Here is a 19,718-nt window from a genome sequence, read left to right as displayed (position 1 = left end):
TTCTCCCTGCACAAGAATATAAACAACATTGGAGCAGGGACCTAGTCTGTCTTGTTTACAGGCATATTCCTAGTATCTAGAAGACTGGTTGGCACATAGTAGTTACTCAAAAAAAATCTATTGAAATAATGTGTATATGATGGATGGATGATTGAAGAAATGATAAAAAATGCTGAAGTGTGACGATCATTTTTAAGAAGGAAAAGGGAAAATTTGACAAAGCTTCAGGCCATAAATTTCTCCCCATCTGTGAAGCATTTCTTCCCATTTATAGCACATAGTATGTTTATAAATATTTATAGAATGACACCCAAAGCCCATGATGTTCAGGTTTATTTCCTTAAAAAACATTCTTCGTAACTATTTCAACAATAAATATTTCTATCAAAAACAAAATAAACAGAGGGGAAGACATTAGATAATTTCATGTGGTAAAATGCAATAAGAAAATGAAAAAAACAAGGAGAAAGATGCAGACCTGAACAGATATTCTTTCTACTTACGTTCACACACAGGAACACTGTTATTCCAAAGGCTTTTCGTTCCAACCAAGATACAGTAACTGGCTGAACTTCCCTTTAACTGGAACCTAAGGAACAAAGCAGTAGTGACTGGATGAGCACACCATTTCCCTCTTCCATCCACTGACAGATCTCAGCTACTTCCCTTCTGCTAAAACACAATTTAATTCCTAAGTTAAATCCCAGGTGAAAGAAAAAGCTCAGCCCATTTTGTTTCTCAGCTGATAGAGGCTCAGAAACCAAAACATTTAAAAAGATTGTTGCTTCCAGTGAGGACAAAGCAATAACACCTGTCAAAGCTCAGTAATCAGACTTGCCTGAACTAAAGAATGTACAAAAAACATAGACAGGCATTTCCTTAGTCTGGTCCTGGACCTTCAGGAGACCATCTTACCCTGACTGCTCTCTGACAAGCCCCCTTTTGTCATTAGGAGAAATTTTGTCCTCTAATGCAAAGTGTGGCATTTTCCTCTTTTAGTAGACCAGGAGGAAAACAACTCCCGATTTAAGCAAATCAGAGAACATGAGGAAAGATATCAGAGACTGTTCCTTTTGCCAATACATTTGGAATGTTCCTGAATGAGACTTCTGACATATCTGGATTACTGAAGAGTAAAGCCAAATTATCTAGGAAAAAGAAGAAACGGTGAGGAGAGAGGATTCCTTGGAGAACAATCATCCTAAAACATCTGGTTTATTGTCAGACCAGTGGCTCCTGAATTGCCTCTGGGTCTTTATTGGGTGACTGGTAATTGATGCTTGTCAAGAGTCCTTGGAATATACTGAGAACAGCTGCTCTATTGTCCATGCTTTTTACCTGCCAATGGTGTTGGAACATAATATCAAGATCATTTAGGTTCACACAAAGAGTTAATGATGTTACTTGAAATATGAACAGCAGTCTTCATGCTCTTTCAACAGAGCCTAATACTAATTAGATGATATGTAATTATTATAGATTAAAAATACTTCTGCTTACTCTTTCATTCCTATTCCAAATGCCACTAATGATTGGTTTAAAAATTTCCTGACACAATCCTTGCATGTCATCTGTCTTATAAATAACTTTCTTTCATATATATGTACATATATATATATATCGAACTTCTTAACCTCTGGAATATTTATCTCTTCATGCCTACAAATTACTGTTTATCCATTTTATCCAAACACTTAATGTTCCACCTAAATATTCATGTTCTGTTGTTATGTTTCTGCTGTTCAGTATATTTACCACTTTTCCTTTTTAAGCATCTGTTCATGGTCCATCTGGTTCTTACCATACTTCCCAATCACTGTTTGAGATATTAGTCTCTTTTAGTACTTTTTCTCCATTAGTCAGCCCCCTTTTTGGATAAAACCCAGGGCATCAGCATATCAGCATCCGGCAATATGGCCCTGGTCTCTTTTGCAGTTCACACTCACCCCTCATCACAAATGAAGGACACTTTTGCCCCAAGGTGGAAATTAAGTGGAAAGAGCACATGTCCATTAGGAAGTTGGTCCAGGAAGTCAGCACATGATTTCACTAGGAAAAAAAAAAACCAAGAGTAAGACTGCCATGTAAGGGACAAAGAGATTGATCTGCAAACCAGAAGAGAGTATAGGCACCTGCACATCTGGGAGCTTCCGGGCTCCAGTCTCCCTGGGGCGTACAGTGCAGAGAAGCAGCCCCTCTGAGATCATAGCCGGGCTCACAGCTGTAGAACACTTCCTGCCCGGAGGAAAAGTTGTTCTTGTGGCTTGGAGTGTGTTTACCATGTAGGACTTCTGGAGGTGGCTGACATACTGGGTAAAGAACAGTAAAGTACCTGTCAGTTATAGGGAAATACCTTTTGCTAAATTCTAACCCTTCCAAGGAGTTAGAGAATCATAATTAAGGGGGTACAGGTATAACAAAGGAAGTCAAATGATACTCCAATCCCCTTGTTTTACTAATGTGGAAGTTAAGGATAGGGAAGACATGTAGCCAAAAACCTCACAGCTAGTAAGAGGTAGAGAATTAGAACCCAGTCCTTCCCAGCACAAGTTCTAAAATACATTCATTAGTCCACCAGGCACGGTGTCTCTTCTTCCACTGCTGGCTCTCTAGTATAGAGTCACTAGTACTGGTGGGCTACCCCGCTCACATATTTGCTAGAAAGGCAATAAAATTTACAGCCTCATCTTTCAGGTAATGAGAAGGTTGCCTGAGCCTAAACCTGTAACAGGTTTCCCCTTATCTGTTTTTTTCACACTTCTATGATCAAAGTGTAGTAATAATCCATACTGTATCTGTTTGTCCTCCCAGCTGCCCTCTCATTGGTTGTACAAGGCTGATATGGGTTGGTGGAAAAACTGTAAGCTCCCTCTCTGTCCCTAGTATCAACCACAATATTTACCAATCCACTTCTACAGTCCTTCTTATGCCAGCTATTGTGGCATAAGAAGACAAGACCAGCCATTGAGAACAAAATCCCCTAAATAAGCCAGTCCCTGTAATGAGAGGACATATTTCTTAGAGAATATTCAACTCAAGGTGTGGCTGCCTCCATTCACAGTCCTTTTGGTGTGTGCTAGGGGCATCAGAACTCATTTGAACTTCAACTTAACCTGTATCTAACTAAAGATGAACGAAAAATCTGTTTGGCTTTGAGCAAGTTACTCGCACTTTCAATTTCAGATTTCTAATGATAAAATGTAGGAGGTGGACCAAAACAAACTCTAAAGTCTTTGTCACTATACTGAGGCTACGATATCTTTCTTCATAAGCCAGTTTCTTTCTGTGATAGATGCTGATAAAAGTATGTCAAGAACCAGAGCATTCAACTTTAGGGGCTGACACACTGCATTCTATTCCTGGGTATGCCACTTAGTAGCACATAATTTAGACACCTTATTTAACCTCTGAAAGACCAAGCTAACTTCACTGTCATATGGATATAAGGATAGCACTATTTCAAAGGAGTGTTGTAAAGAGTAGACAAGATTATTATACAGCTGACCAGAAAGTCCACATCATTCTTGAATACATCTGAGAGATATTGGAGCTGGTAGTTTGCCTTGAGAATTCCTCAATATGAGAGTCCCAAATGTCTCCTTCCTTGAATAATTAAACTCTTGCTTCTCAAAATGAAGGCACTTACACACAAGAGCAAAGACACATTTTCTTAATTTTGTGCTTCCTCGCCCCAAATTTACTCACACTGCTCACCACACATCCTCCCCCCAGAACCAAAACTAAACTCCTGATCCTCCTACAACTCACATCATTTGTAGGCCCCTTCAAAGTCTCAGTCAGACTCACCCCTAGAGCAGCTGGGCAACTCCGGCCCCCACTTGTTTTGGGCCTGGCATTCAACAGTGGAGGGTCCTTTCATGGCAAAGCCGGGCTGACACCTAAACCTCACGCTTTCACGTAAAGAAAATAAGCTTTTGTTCTCAGACATCCTTATTCCATTTTCAATGACTGGAGGTGTGCATTTATTAGGTGTAATGCACTGAGGGGGAGGGCCACTCCAGATGCCAACTTGATTGTCTTCACTGGTGCAATATATTGACGGCTCACCCACGAGGTCAAACAGCTTCTTTCTTCTCTCTCCAAGATTGCAGCGATAGGTCACCACTGTTCCGTATTGAAAGTATTCTCTGTTGGTGCTAATGAAATCTCCATTGGCGATGGCTGGGGGTGGCCCACAACGAATGCCTGGGAAAAGGGACAGCAAGTTAAAACCTCAGTTTCTTAAAGTTATATTCAATTATGAATTTTGGTAACAAGTTTAAAAAATGATCAAAATGTCACTATTCAGAACACTTCTGCTCTTGTCTAATGTTTGCTAATGTACAGACATGTTTTTACATGATCGCAGATTAGATAGCCACAATATTATGACCTCTGCTCTTCTCAATTAATGCTATTTCAGTAAATGTATCCATATATTATTATAGTCCACATACTTCTCATTTTAAGTGAGAATTTATATGTTATTTAACTATTTTTAATTCAATTCTTTCTCTGTAGAGGGCATTTGGATTTATTCTATTGGTTATTAATATGGTATAGCATACAATATAGTCTATCAAATAAATAAAAACCAAAAGCTCTGGTACAACTAATAAAAAATAAACAAATACACAATATTACACACAACAAACATAACAATCGCAGATTCAGAAGTAATAAAAATAGCTGAATATGTGTCTACTCTATGCTAATAATCTTGAAAATGAGGATGTTCGAAATAAAAATATACTTTGCCAATACTGACTCAAGAAAAGGTAGCATATAGAAGAAGTGGAAAAAAATATATCAAAAACAATACTGCTAAAAAGGTATGAAGCACAGATAATTTTATCGACAAATTTAATCTAATATGCAAGTAACAGATAATTCCTAGGCAGTTTAAATCATTCCTGAGCATATAAAATATTTATATCATTTTTGGCATGAATATCAAAGTAGACACTTATTTATTTATTTATTTATTTTTGCTTAAGAAAATATTTAAGAAGATGCCTATTTATTGTAGAAAATATATAAAATATAAATAAAAATCACCTTTAAGCCCATTATCTAGAAGGAATCACTATTAACTATTTAATGTGCAATCTTTAATACACACACACACACACACACACACACACACATTTTTTTTCTAAAATATCTTTTTTGCCTAAGTAATATTTCAGAGTACAAACATACTAACTGATTCCTTTTGAAAGTGTTCCCTCTCTTGTCTAATGTATTCTGGCATATTTTAAACATTTTTTTTAGAACACATTCCGTGTACCTTTATTAGATTATTATTTACTAGATTATTTAGTATATTATTTCCAGAACACTGTTTGGAAATATGCACAATATTTAGATTCTTTTGACTTTTTCACTATCATAAAATAATAATATAGGTAACATCTGTACACCAATCCTCGCAAAAACTCATGGTGACTTTTTAAAGTCATGAACTGTAGAATTTCTGGATTAAAGGCTTGCGTACAGTTAAGGTTTTTGATACATACTGTGTACTGGCCTGTTAGAAAATTCGTTACCACTTATCCTACTACCAGTTGAGTTAGAGAGTGTTTTTTTCTTTTTTTTTTTTTTAACATCTTTATTGGAGTATAATTGCTTTACATTGTTGTGTTAGTTGCTGCTGTATAACAAAGTGAATCAGCTATACGTATACATATATCCCCATATCCCCTCCCTCTTGCATCTCCCTCCCACCCTCCCTATCCCACCCCTCTAGGTGGTCACAAAGTACCGAGCTGATTTTTTTACATTATCACCAAACCCAGGGTTATATCTTTATGTTCTTTTTTAATTTGCAACTGCTCCTTTCTCTGTGCCCTGAAGTGTAGAACGTTCATATTCCAAACAACTCATGGGAAAGATGGCATGTCACTGTTCAGACAAAGAATAAGAGAGCAGGGAGGGCCCACGGCTTGAACAGATGACCTGGTATTAAGAGTTGACAGAGAGGAAGGAAGGCACTTTCACTAACCTTGTATTCATTTACTTCACTAAAGAGAACAGTCTTCAAACTGGAAGGTGTTCAACCAACAAAAGAAGAATTCGGGTGCTCTTCTAAATGAGTTCAAAACTATTGTTTAAAATAAATTATACCCTAGGATAAGGAAAAATCAGGAGGAACTAGAAGCTTGGAACATTGTGAGCACCTTTAAGGGTAGGAGTGTTTTCTTCAAATATCAGAAGGATACTATTGCCAAAAGGGATGAAATTTATTCTTTGTAATTCTAGGGGCCAACTCTAGGATTGAGCATGGAATAAATGGGGCTAGAGATTTCAACTCACGTTCACAAATTGGTGGCTCTGAATCCCAAAAGACAGTATTGCCTGAGATAATACATTCAGCAGCTGAGTGACCAATGAGTTGATACCTGAAACCAAAAATGAAAAATAAGCCTGCTGTACACATCCCATCAACTTCCTCAGCATGCATACATGCATGGCAAATCTGAAAGGCTACAATCTGAAAGAAGTTCAAGGACTAGCCCAAACTCCACCTATTTTATCTGGCTTTTCTTATTTCTATTTTTCTATCCTCTCACTGTTGAAAGGAATATTTCCTCTCTAATTCCTCATGGCTCACTCTGCTTCTTAATTTCTTGGTTTCATTTTGGATTATACCCAGTACCTAAATAAAACAATACTTTTGTAGACCTGCCTGAAAATTTTCTTCTTAAAATCTGTTTTTTCTTATATTATTATTGTTACTTAATTTTCTTTTTGCATTTTCCTGATATACATAAATATACATATTGTATATTAACACTGCTATGTCATTTTAGTTTAGGCATGTTTCTTGTAAATACAACAAGATTTGTGATGCTTTTCATCCTATTTGGAAACTTCTCTTTTTCAACAGGGATATTAAACCATACAAATTTACTGAACTAAATGGTATGGTTGATCTTGCTTTTGTCATCACTTCATAATGTTCCTTCATAATGTTCAATGGTAAGCACCTAGCAGTGAATACAACAGATCTGCCCCAAATATAAGGGGGCTTATTTCTGGTGAATGAGATGGATACAGTCCATGCTATTCCTTTTTCTTCCCTCTCATTTGCTACATGAACCAGATAGGTGAACCTCTTTTAGTTGCTCTAATAATTTGGAAGCTAAATAACTGATTTTTGTTCCTTCAAAATTTCATTTCATGTGTTATATATTGGGTTGGCCAAAAAGTTCGTTCGGGGTTTTCCGCTACATCCTATGGAAAAACCTAAGCGAACTTTTTGGCCAACCCAATACATACACAACACAGGTATTCAAACCTATTTTCTCAATTTTGGTGTCAAAATATATACAGTCTACCCATCTCCTATGTAATAGAAGTCTAGATTATGGGTTTTTTTTTTGCTTTCTTCCATTTTCTAGTTTTATGGATATATTTTATGACTTCTGAAATTGTTATTAGAGTATGATTACATTGTCAAGTTTCACTTTTTAACAATTAGTTCTGTCATTGTATTAAGTTTTATAACTTTGTTGAAAATATTTGAACTTTTTTTAAAATTTGTTTTTCTTTTGTTTGATTTTTGGCAATTTTCTACCTCACCAGAATTTATCATTATCCTTTAAGAAAATACTTATGGATTGCCTGAGTTTATCTTTTTCCTTCTCCCAGGAAGTATGCTTCCTGCAAAGTACACAGGTGTGATTTTTAGGTCCTTGCTTATCCTTTACTGTACATCTGTAGCCTCTAGATGTGAATACTAGCTTAGCTCATTAGAAACTCCATCTTCTGCAATTTAGTGATGTGAAGGATCAATGTGATATCAATACAAATTAATTTCTTTCACAGCTATTATAGTTTATTAATTTCCTTTCTGCATTCTTGAGGTTTTTTTCATAATCCCTGAAATACAGATGATTCCCTAGTGATGGCTAAATATGGGCTTATTGTTTTCCCTTCTGGAATTTTTGTTACATGTAATTTGAATCCCATACTCTTTTATACATATCTTCTCTTTTCTCTTCTTCTTCATCCTTTTCCACTTAATTCTGGGAGAATTTGATTAATTCGTCTTCTTACCCTCTGCTTTAATTTTCTACAATATTCAGTGTGTTTATCACAGAATTTTTCTTTAGTTTGACAATTGTGCTTTTCATTCATACGCAAACATTCTCTATTTCCTAACTAGTTTCACAGAAACAGCGTGCAACTGAATCTTGTTAAAAACGTAAACAGGAGATTTTTCTAAAAGTTTCTCTTATTTCTTGGAAGTAACTCTATATTGTAAGAGGACACGTCTTCTGATTTTTCAGATTGCTCTTTTTTACATAAATTTCCTGTAACATATCATAAGCTCAATGGTTTTCTACTTTATGCCATTGAGAGGTTCACTCTTATTCCATAATACAATATAAAGAGGGTACAGACAGAGAATTTATAGATTGTACTTAAAAATGCTCGGAGAAAGACAGAAGTGTTTAGATTTACTCTAATTTCACTTTGTCAGATTGTAAGTACTATGATCTGTAAGGCCTTGGTTAGCAAATATGCTGAAGGCCACAAGTTCCTTTTCAGTGTTTATCATGGCAGTGCAAATTTAGCCCATATTCTCTAACTGGTTCAGCTGCTCCCACTGGGAGTGAGGTTGAGACTGAGCAAGGTTAAGCACCAAAAGTGTGACTGCTGCCCAGTAAACACTTTATATCTGACATTTTCACAGGGGACTCTGTTATGGGTTGAACAGTGTTCCCCAAAAAGTATGCCAAAGCCCTAGCCCCCAATCCCCATGAATGTGACCTTATTTGGAAATAGGGCTTTGCAGATATAATCATGTTAAGATGAGGTCATTAGGGTGGGCCCTAATCCAATATGACTGGAGTCTTTATAAAAAGAGAGAACTTTGGACATAGACCCACACAGAGAGGAGAGTGCCATGTGAAGACACAGACACAGAGTGAAGATGGCTATGGGAAGACAGAGGCAAAAACGGGAGTGATGCGCCACATGCCAAGGAGGCCCTGAGGTTACCATAATCTGGGAGAGGCAAGGAGGGCTCCTCCCTCAGAGGCTTTGGAGGGAACATGTCCTGCTGACACCTTGATTTTGGACCTCTAACCTCCAGAACCTTGAGAGAATAAATTTTTGTTGCTGTTCTGAGATACTCAGTTTGTCCTACTTTGTTATGGCAGCCCTAGCAAACGAATAGTGCAGTTACCTTATAAGATCTGCTTTCTACACAGTGGCTCCGCGGCCTTCCCTTTCTTTCAGCAATGTCTGCTCTGGGCAAGGGCTGTTTGTATGGTTTGACTATGCCCTCCCCCAATCTTCTTCCTTTCTACCCGGTGAATACCTCACTTTTCTTGTATGTACTGCCCTGGTTTCCAGCAAGGAGACAGATTTCCCCTTAAATCTTATCATACCTTTGTCCATTTCAATTAGGAGTTAAACACCTATGTTCAAGCTTCTTGAGAACAGATGGTAATAGCCTAGTCCTCTTTTCCAAGATATGACCAGAAGGTAGTATCGCTGTCCTGGAACTCTTGAACCAAGAGATGTTCCTGCCTACTCACCCTCTATTACAAGAAAAATTGATTCTGGATCCGAACTGGGTGTCTGTATCTATGTGCACCACACCATTCACAGGATCTGGAGGAGTTTTACATGATTTACCTTCGGAAAGAAAGAGAATTTTGGAGCCAGGAAGAGTAATTTGAACTTTTGTTAGTGTATAACAAGTTAGTCCCCACCTGACTGTAGCTTTCTGAAGAGCATATGCAATTCTGATGGTTCTACAGAGTTTGCCACCTTGAGGAACCTCACCAGACTGCCTCAGGATCAGCCACCCACTAAGCACCACTTTCAAAGAGACCTCCCCTCTAAATCTCTCCTATCTTTGTCCCAAATCTCTTATCAAAATATAAAGGTCATTTGTGGCCTTATATCCCACCAGTATAATATTTTTTATTACCTGGTTATTCAAACAGTTTATGTCTCCTTACAAAAGTTTTTCCTGATCTGGAGTAATTCATTATTCACTTCCCCATAAAAAAATGGAGTTCTCCTGCAAATATTCCTTGAAACATTCTCAGGAGATAAGCATTTCAACCAATAATTAGGGATGACCTACAAGACCAACTCTTACCTCCACCTATGTGGACATGTTTCCCAAAGTTTTCTTATCTCTAAAATTTGGAGAAATTAAATAAGATCCTATAGATACTTTGACAAACATAGGAACGCTCCAATGCAGGGCTTACTCACGTTTGCAGACATCTTTGGCACTTGACCACGTGAGGTTTTGTAGACACGTGATAGAGAATGACTTCCTGTGGTACTCAGGGCGGCATTCATACTTTAAAGATGTCCCAATGGGAAACTCAGATTCATTGGTCTGGATTTTCAACTTGGCAAATTGAAAATGATCTGGGGTGTTACAGTGACCTAGAGACCAAAAAATCAAGAACATCAGAGTTAACAAAAAGATACCCAATGCCATCCTTCCTTTTCTCTTTCTTGTTAGATTTAATATCAGAACAAAAGAAACTTTTAGTTGTGGAAAGATAATTTCCTTGTAATCTTTGAAGGGAAAGTTCCATTAGCATGTGCCCATTAGAAAATATACTATCCAGAAGGCTATTTTGCTATCTGGGCATTTTACTCATATCATTTACTGTAAAAGACAGTTCCAATTCAATTTTTCACATTTTTAGGGAGACAGAGGAGTGTTTCTGCCTAGGTTACACCTGGTCTGGTTTCTTTATACTTCAGTGCATCAGAACCCATGCTTACAAGCAAGAATGGAGAACTCAAGATGTTTCTTGAAACTAGGAAGCAGCCACCAACTTTCTAGGTCTGATTCCTAAGCTGGCCATTTCAACACAACAAGGAAATAAACAGCATCTCCTCAAAATAAAAACAACAACAAAACAAAAACAGAAACATTGTTTGAAGTGTATGTTGAATCAAATTCTAGCTTTAGCTCTAAGCCCCTACACCTAAAGCTCTAGGTTTGAGAAGTAAAAACTCACTTTGGATTCAAGTAGTATGAAATCAAAAAAGTGTATATGTTTGGAAAAATAGAAATCGTTTCCACTTGGTTTTGACAATAACTTCTCTTTTAGTTTCTATTCCAGCTGTCCTCCACCTCCTTTTCAATTATTTTTTCAAATAGTAAAAGCTATGCTAGAGCCAATTCTGCACCCAGATAATTCTCTGTATGAAGACTTGCAAACCAATTTCTCATTTCTTTAACATATAATTAAATGATTTTTCTCAATATGAAAATTTGGCTTATTTTCAGGCTTCACAGGAAATACATCCATCTATATTGCCTGTTTCTTTATTTATTTTATAGCTTGAATATTAGCTATACTAGCTTCTTGTTCAAGGAGTCCCCCTTATGACTAAAATCTACTACCTAAGGCCAAATCACACATGAAGATAGTCTGGCAGGTCTCCAGTCTAAAAAATCTAGCTGATAAAACTAGGACTGCCATCTCAGGATAGGGTACTGGTGAAAAAAGTCATAGAACTTAGGGGAAGATTGCCTTTCACTGCCGATTCAGTGAATCTGAACTAGGTCTCTGTATTTGTAAACAGGCTCATAGGGACACCCCAAGCTGAAGCCATGGTGTTACAGAAGGAGAGTGAGGGCAAAAATGACTTCTGAATGTCCGTTCTTGGTCCCTTTCCTTTTAGAACTGCTCTTTTGTTTCCGAGTTCCTCAGCAGTCAGTATGTTATGCTGGGACTAGGGTCACTTCGACAATTTACTTTCCCCTTCCGTCTTCACTTCCTGAGTGTGGGTGTCATAATGGTATTGGTTACCTTAGGATACCTTCTCCAGACCTTAGAAATACACACTCTATTTTGCATTTTTCCCTTGAGTTCACATTGCTTTGCTTTTTCTTTCCACCAAAGAGGGAAAACTTCAATAGCTGAAATTAGTGCGGGGCTAAGGAGCAAGTAAGCCTTATCTTAACTTAGAACTCAGCCCATACTGGCTAAAAGAATCTTTGTGTTTTGTCTACAATGCAGCCCAGTTTTCAGAGAGAACACACAGTGGTCTCTGGCCAAATAGGTAATTAAAAGCGATTTTGCCAGGCTTTGTTCTCTGCTGATCTGTGCTTTTCTCCAAAACCTGTGAAGATGGTACAACTTATGCTAGTTAAGGTTCATAGGCATTTGCTTTCAATTCCTATGCTTTGAAAACATTTTCCTTCTAATTCTAATTAGAACTAGAACCGCCACCCACTTCCTCCATCTCTTTTCACCAGCCCTCTAGAAGCAAAGATCATCAGAATCTTACATGTTGATGTATCTTAAAACCATTTATTATTGATTTGGCATTTAATTGTATCGAGTGCACAAATAAACACCACATTGTAATTACGGAATTTGGAGAGTCTGGTTTAGATATTCTGAATCCATTTGGAATGTGGGGTAGCACGCACTAACCCAGAAGTCCACAGCGAGGGGCGGGGCTGCTCCAAATTCCGTTCCCTTGACTGTCACTGGTACAGCGGATGGTGCTCTCCCCAGTGAGGCTGAAGATCATCCCTCTCTCTGGGTGCGGGTCACACGTGTAAGTTACTTCTTTTCCAAAAGGAAAGACTTCCAGAGGTTTTCCTGTGTGTCTCCCATTAAGGATATCAGGAGGATTTGGACACAAGATTTCTGGAAAGAAGGCAAAAGCTCTAAGTTTCACTGATGAGTTTTCACCAGAGGTAATCTATAGTCATTGGGTGTTATGGTTGGTACGACCTAAAAACAGCAAATGGACTAAATGAAGTGAGATTTCAATCCCATTTTTTAAATTGAAAAAGTACAAAAGAATTTGCCTATCCTGAATCTTCCAGACTTTTAAGTTTTCTGGATGATAGAAACTTTACACCTTAAATTACGCACCAAAACTTTTAAAGAAGAAAAAGAATCTATTGGAGAGTAACTCATTCATTTAATCAACACATATTAATTGGGCACTTATTCTGTGTCAGCCACTTGTCAGGGCTGGCTGGATAAAATGGTGAAGAGCACAGATAAAGTCTCTGTCCTCCAGGGAACTTACATTCTCAGGAAATATTTCTACAATGTATTCCATATGTACTAATCACCTAATCATATGAAACCTTTCCTTAATAACTTACCCATAGTGACCATCAATCAATTATGACAGTAGTGCTGTCACAATGAATTGAAACATATATGGTTCATTGTAAAAACTCTAAATGATCCAGACTGTTTTGTTGTTGTTGTTGTTTTTGATGCATGGGATTGCTTATTATTATTTTTATTTCTTTACTTTCCGTCAGGCTTCAAATTGTTACTTCTTTCTGGTATCTGTTTGTCTGTTTAAACAGTCCTTTCCTTACTTCTATTTAGTGTTTCTTATTAGGCTTGGGATTTGGAAGAAGCTGCTTAAATTAGAAAGAGTCGTGAAAAATAAGAGAAATAGTACAATCAATAACTGAGCTCTAACCCATGCCAGTGGACAGCCATTTGTCATGTTACTTCAATGAAAGTTGGGTTTCTTGGATGACAGGATCTATACAGAAGTTATGTTTTTTTTTATAAAGCTTTACTATAAAATGCATCATAGGATAACTAAGCAGATTTCTTGCAACATAAACATTTTAGTAAAATTTGGATTATTTTAAAAGTTATATATTTTCCAATCTTTAGGATCAAGTGATGAGGCAAAGTCCTATCTTCTATTGGGGAAAATACAAATGGGTAGACTAGGAGAAATTAGTGGTGGCATTGCATATAGGAGACTCATTTTTTAATCAGCTTATTATTTCTGAATCTATTTAGATACAAGTTTTGAGAGTTTAAGGAGTCTTAAACTGCTCACCCTGTGTAATGCTGTTCCCCACTTTCCCCTCATTTCTGCATTGCTCTGACCTATCATCTCCATAAGATTTAATTTGTTTATTTTCTTTCTTGTACATCTCCCCACTTGAGTATAAATAACATGGGACAGGGAATTTGTTCATCTTGTTCACTGCTATAACACCAGTGCCTGGAAGAACATCAAGCACATAGTATGTGCTCAATAAATAATTGGATGAATGAATGAATGAATGTTTCATATTTGTATATTAGCAAATAGGAATATTGTAGAGTGACTGCACCTTGATGGCATAAAAAAGAAAAAGAAAGAAGGAAGGAAGGAAAAAAGAAAGAAAGAAAGAAATTTGTCAAAGCTTCACATTAGCTAATCTCTCCTGATTCAGAGGCAAACTACAGCAGGATTTATCATGTAAAACAAAGAGACTGATCAGATGGTTCTGATCACAAGAAAGTGCATCATAACAAATTGATCCACAATAAAATATTATAAAATAAGCAACTATTTATCAATAATTCAGATTAGAAAATAGAAGAACCACGGCTGGGGAGGCCATGGGTCAAATTACCAAACAGATTAAAGGGAGAGATTGGTCTGAAGTGTTATCCCTTCTACTCACGTTCACACACAGGAACGCTGCTGTTCCAAAGGCTTTCCATTCCAACCAAGACACAGTAACTAGCAGAACTGCCTTTTAATTGGAATCTAAGGAAGAAAATGGTAGTGAATATGTGAGCTGCTTCAGCCAAAATGCCATTCCATTTGCAAAAATCTCAGCATTTTGAGGATCTGAAACCAGCAGGTGGCAGAGGTTCAGAGGCCACATCAATCTGGAAAAGTCACAGCTTCCAGTGAGGGAGAACGGCAAAGCACTGTCACTTGGTCACATAATATAGTCCCAGCCTAAGTTGAAGAAGGCAGTTGTAGCATAGCTGCCATCTCCATGATCCTGGACCTAGGCTCAGAGAAATCAGTCTCTCACTGAGCATCCCATGGTAAAGCTGATAAATCTACTCATAGTCATTATTGGAATAAAACATCCTCCAAGTGATGACACTGGAACAGCTAGTAAAACAGCTCCCAGTTTGGGTTGGACAAGCAGAGAATAACTGGAAAGAGAACAAAGATTGTTCTTTTTTCTCTATATTTGTGATGGTTATGCAGAAGGCTCACAACAGCACGCTGGGCTACGGAAGAGTAAGCGTGAATATTCTGGGGGGGGGGGGAACAAAAGGAGATTGGAAATGACTCTTGTACAAAATGCTCCAAATTTCTCAATGTATGTTGGACCCTGATGGCTCCTAAATTTTATTTGGTGCCTGTCAAGGATTCTTTGGAACATTTCGAGATCAGGTGCTTTGTTGCCGATGCTTGAAACTTCCCATGTAGAGATGTGCATGCTGTGTAAGGTCAAGTGAATGACCTTACTTAAAACTTTAATATCAGCCACCATAATACCATTTCAGAGCCCTTGGCCTGTTATCAACCAAGTGATATATGATTGGATTAAAAATGCTTATTCTTATACTTTCTCTCTTATTACAAAATTCACTTTTGATGGTTAAAAAATTTTCTGAAATAATTCCTAAATGATCTTATTTTTAATAAGATTTTTGTCACATATCAAACTTTTTCTGGAACTCTCCAAATTACTCGTTTTCTTTTATGCTTGGAAAATATGATTTTTTCACTTAATGTGTCACCTATGTATACTCTTAAACATTAGTTGTATTTGTGTTTAAGCATGCCATTTAATATACGTTTCAGTTTTTCCTTCATATCTTGTTATTAGTTCCACCTGTTCCTTACTCTTAACTTCCCATATACACTCTCCAAATTTAACATCCCTGAGTATTTCCTATTTTAAAAATCACACTAAACCTTCCCTTTTTGAATTAATCTCAATTTCAGTGTTCAGCAGGCCAGGTAAACTCACACTCACCCTTCATCACAAGCGAAGGATACTTTTGCTCCAAGCTGAAAATTAAGTGGAAAGAGTATATGTCCATTAGGTAACTGGTCCAGGAAGTCAGCACATGATTTCACTAGGGAAAAAAAACACACACACACAGGAGTGAGATGTTCCTGTGAGGGACAAAGAGACTGATCCACAAACCAGATGACAGTATAGGCACCTGCACATTTGGGGGCTGACGGGCTCCAGTCTCCCTGGGGCGTACAATGCAGAGAAGCAGCCCCTCTGAGATCATAGCCGGGCTCACAGCTGTAGAACACTTCCTGCCCAGGAGAAAAGTTGTTCTTGTGGCTTGGGGTGTGTTTACCATGCAGGACTTTTGGAGGTGGCTGACATACTAGGGAAAGAGAACCAAAGTGCTGTTAACTGTGTGAAAATAACTTTTCCTCAGTGGTAAACTGGCTAAGAGAATCATAATCATAAATCTATTTGTTTTTAAAAATCTGGTAGACTAACACCCTCTCGTTTTATTGATGGCAAAATTGAACAGAGAGAGAGAGAAACAAAGACAGAGACCGACAGAGAGAGAGGGAGTCTTGCGAAAAGTCATAGAACTGATACACTGCAGGACAGTGACTAGAACTGAGACATCTTTGGTTCATGGTTTTCCATCTAAAGTACACACCCAAGATGACACAACAAACAGTTCCCCTCCACAATTCTTCCTGTTACTGTTCACTTAGCATGCAGTTGTTAGATTGATGGATTTTTATTTTTATATTTTTATTTTTATTGGCATCACCAGTTTATATCCACCTTTTTGGCAATAAGGAATGCTTGAGCCCAAATCTCATCCAACAGATTTCCCAATCACCTATCACACTCTGCTGTGACAAACAAGATTCATACATCTCTTCTCATCTCTTTCCAGCTTCTCTCCAGTGGTCACGCCACCTGACATGGGTTGGTGGAGAAGATAAGTCTCCTTTCTGCACTCTCCAGGGCCAGGTCCTGCTTAACCATTCACTTCATTCCAATGAGAAGATGGGAAACCATTGAATGAAATCTTCTAAGAAACCTACAGCCCTCACAATGAGAGTGCATATTCCATACCATATGTTGTAACTGAGCCTCTGTCTCTTTATACAGTTGGTTTGAACTCAGAATCAGAATGCACTTGAATCTCCTAAATTATATAAAACTGTAGTAACATGAAAAATCATTTCATTTTGGCTTAGATCAGGTCAGTTTCTCTCTCTCTGGACTTTAGCTTTCTCAAGTATAAAATGGGGCATTGGACTAGAATAAATGACCCCCTTAAGGATTTTGTAAATACTCTGATGCTGTAACACCCAATTTCAGGGCTCATCACCCCCCTGTTTTCCTTGATTAATAAGTGCACTGTGATGTGATAATTTAAGTGCTGTGCTGGTTAAATCTCTGTTGACTCCCAGCCTTACACTTCTGCATTCTCCTTTGACTGCTGGGGCTAGAAGCCTGAAAGTATAACTGCTTATCTTCCTTGCCAGCTGGGTCCTGGTTAAGCTCTGACAATTGGAGGCATATATACTAAATTAAAAGGTAGGAAGATGATAGAAGTCATTCTTCTTGTAAAGGAGGCTCAGGAAGTGGCAATTGATGGCTCTTCCTTAGTAGCAGCAACATTAACTCTATCAATGTCAATGACTGCAGGCTCCAGCAACCTCAGCTACGTTCTGGCAGCAGCAGCAGCTTCTGCAGCATGAGCAGCTGGAGGAAATACCTGCTCAGTAAGTGCAGGTCCCTGTGCTCTAGCCCAGGAGGAATGGCAGCCCCCTGAGCTCTGGTAACACTGCCTTCCTCCTTTTGCTCTTCCTGCCCTTTTAACATCTTCATATTCTCTTACCTGCACTAAATCCCTCACTCCTTGAAATATCTAGAGTAGCTTTTTATTTCCCTGGCTCTGGAGTCAGGTAGGCTTGGGTTCTTGTCTTCACAGAGTTAGTATCTATTTAATCTTGGACAGTTATCTAACCTAAGACTCATTTTCTCTGTAACACGGAAAGAATAGTAACTACCTCATGTCTTTGTTTTAAGAATTAAGTGGGGCTTCCCTGGTGGCACAGTGGTTAAGAATCTGCCTGCCAATGCAGGGGACACAGGTTCGAGCCCTGGTCCAGAAAGATCCCACATGCCACGGAGCAAGTAAGCCCATGCGCCACAACTACGGAGCCTGCAATCTACAGCCTGTGAGCCACTACTACTGAACCTGCGCACCACAACTAGTGAAGCCCGCGTGCCTAGAGCCCATGTTCCACAACAAGAGAAGCCACCGCAATGAGAAGTCCGCGCACCACAACGAAGAGTAGCCTCTTCTCACCACAACTAGAGAAAGCCTGCGTGCAGCAACGAAGACCCAATGCAGCCAAAAAATAAATAAATAAATTTAATAAAAAAAAAATTTAAGTGAATCCATAGACTATATAGCGGTGCTTAACAAGAAGAATCAGTCATTATGTATTAGCAGTTACAATACTCAAGAGTAACTCTTAAATTTTTTTTAAAAAAGATTATTTTAACTGAAAAAAAGAAAGAACTGAAAGATGATGATGTCAGTAGTGACATCCCAAGGAAATTTTACATTCTTTGCCCAGATTTATCTTTGCTTCTGAGTTTGAACACATACACATGCACACACACATATACACACACCTGCTTTATTTAATGCTTCCTCCCAAGAAAACTTTCCCATCCACATTGCTCACCACACATCCTCCCCCCAGAACCAAAACTAAACTCCTGATCCTCCTACAACTCACATCATTTGTAGGCCCCTTCAAAGCCTCAGTCAGACTCACCCCTAGAGCAGCTGGGCAACTCCGGCCCCCACTTGTTTTGGGCCTGGCATTCAACAGTGGAGGGTCCTTTCATGGCAAAGCCGGGCTGACACCTAAACCTCACGCTTTCACGTAAAGAAAATAAGCTTTTGTTCTCAGACATCCTTATTCCATTTTCAATGACTGGAGGTGTGCATTTATTAGGTGTAATGCACTGAGGGGGAGGGCCACTCCAGATGCCAACTTGATTGTCTTCACTGGTGCAATATATTGACGGCTCACCCACGAGGTCAAACAGCTTCTTTCTTCTCTCTCCAAGATTGCAGCGATAGGTCACCACTGTTCCGTATGGAAAGTATTCTCTGTTGGTGCTAATGAAATCTCCATTGGCGATGGCTGGGGGTGGCCCACAAGGAATGCCTGTGAAAAGGGAAAGCAGTGAATTAAAATAACTAGTGAGAGAAATCAAATGAGTCACTAAACTGTAACTGTTTTTACCTTCATTATTTGCTTTTAATCTTTGCTAATGTGTAAGTTTTTATGAAGTTGTAATTTAGGTGGGCATACCTAAGTAGAATTTGAGTATATCTGGGTAAACATGAGAATATTTATGAAACTGTAGACTACCGGATGTTAAACATTTTGAAAATCTAAACGATATAAATGGAAATATAAATTACTAATATTCATTAAAGTAGATATAGAAAGCTAGAATAGACCAAGAAACTTGTAAAAATAGAAGAAAAAATTTCACCTATAAGTTCTATCACAATTTCAAGTAATATATACTTCTAACCGTAATTTCAGGTGTTTCACAAGAGGTAAAGGAGAGAACTTAGCAACCCATTTTATCAAGCCTAAGTTTGATATCATAATATTATACCCATGTAAAAGTGATCATATAGTACTCCACCAAAAAAAAAGCAAAATACATTTTAAAATGTAGAAGTAAGACTAGTACATAGTAGGATATAGTTAGAAAAAACTGTATTGTTCTAACACTATATAACTGGAACTAAATAACATCAACCAAAATTCCAAAAGACAAAATTAAAAATGAAAATTCTTTAGGAAGCTTCTGCTTCTGGTAATGGTAATCTCAATAATTCAAATCAAACATCACTCCACCCATCTCACCCCCAGAGAAAAACTAGAAA

The 19,718-nt window shown here is 38.0% G+C and overlaps 1 protein-coding gene across 1 annotated transcript in view; it reads right to left on the bottom strand.

Annotated features, from left to right (window-relative positions):
• Positions 1-19,718, bottom strand: part of CR1 (complement C3b/C4b receptor 1 (Knops blood group)) — a 159,818-nt gene that overhangs the window by 52,262 nt on the left and 87,838 nt on the right. The window contains 11 exon segments of the mRNA XM_082413050.1: positions 504-589; positions 1,947-2,049; positions 2,133-2,309; positions 3,808-4,206; positions 6,316-6,401; positions 9,552-9,651; positions 10,243-10,422; positions 12,438-12,656; positions 14,450-14,535; positions 15,773-16,142; positions 18,583-19,084. Coding sequence (XP_082269176.1) covers positions 504-589; positions 1,947-2,049; positions 2,133-2,309; positions 3,808-4,206; positions 6,316-6,401; positions 9,552-9,651; positions 10,243-10,422; positions 12,438-12,656; positions 14,450-14,535; positions 15,773-16,142; positions 18,583-19,084 — 2,308 coding nt within the window.

The sequence above is a fragment of the Balaenoptera physalus genome, assembly GCF_965194825.1.
Source record: "Balaenoptera physalus genome assembly, chromosome: 1".
NCBI classification, from domain to species: Eukaryota; Metazoa; Chordata; class Mammalia; order Artiodactyla; family Balaenopteridae; genus Balaenoptera; species Balaenoptera physalus.
The sequence above is the reverse complement of the archived record's forward strand: the minus strand, read 5'-3'. Positions and strand labels throughout refer to the sequence as shown.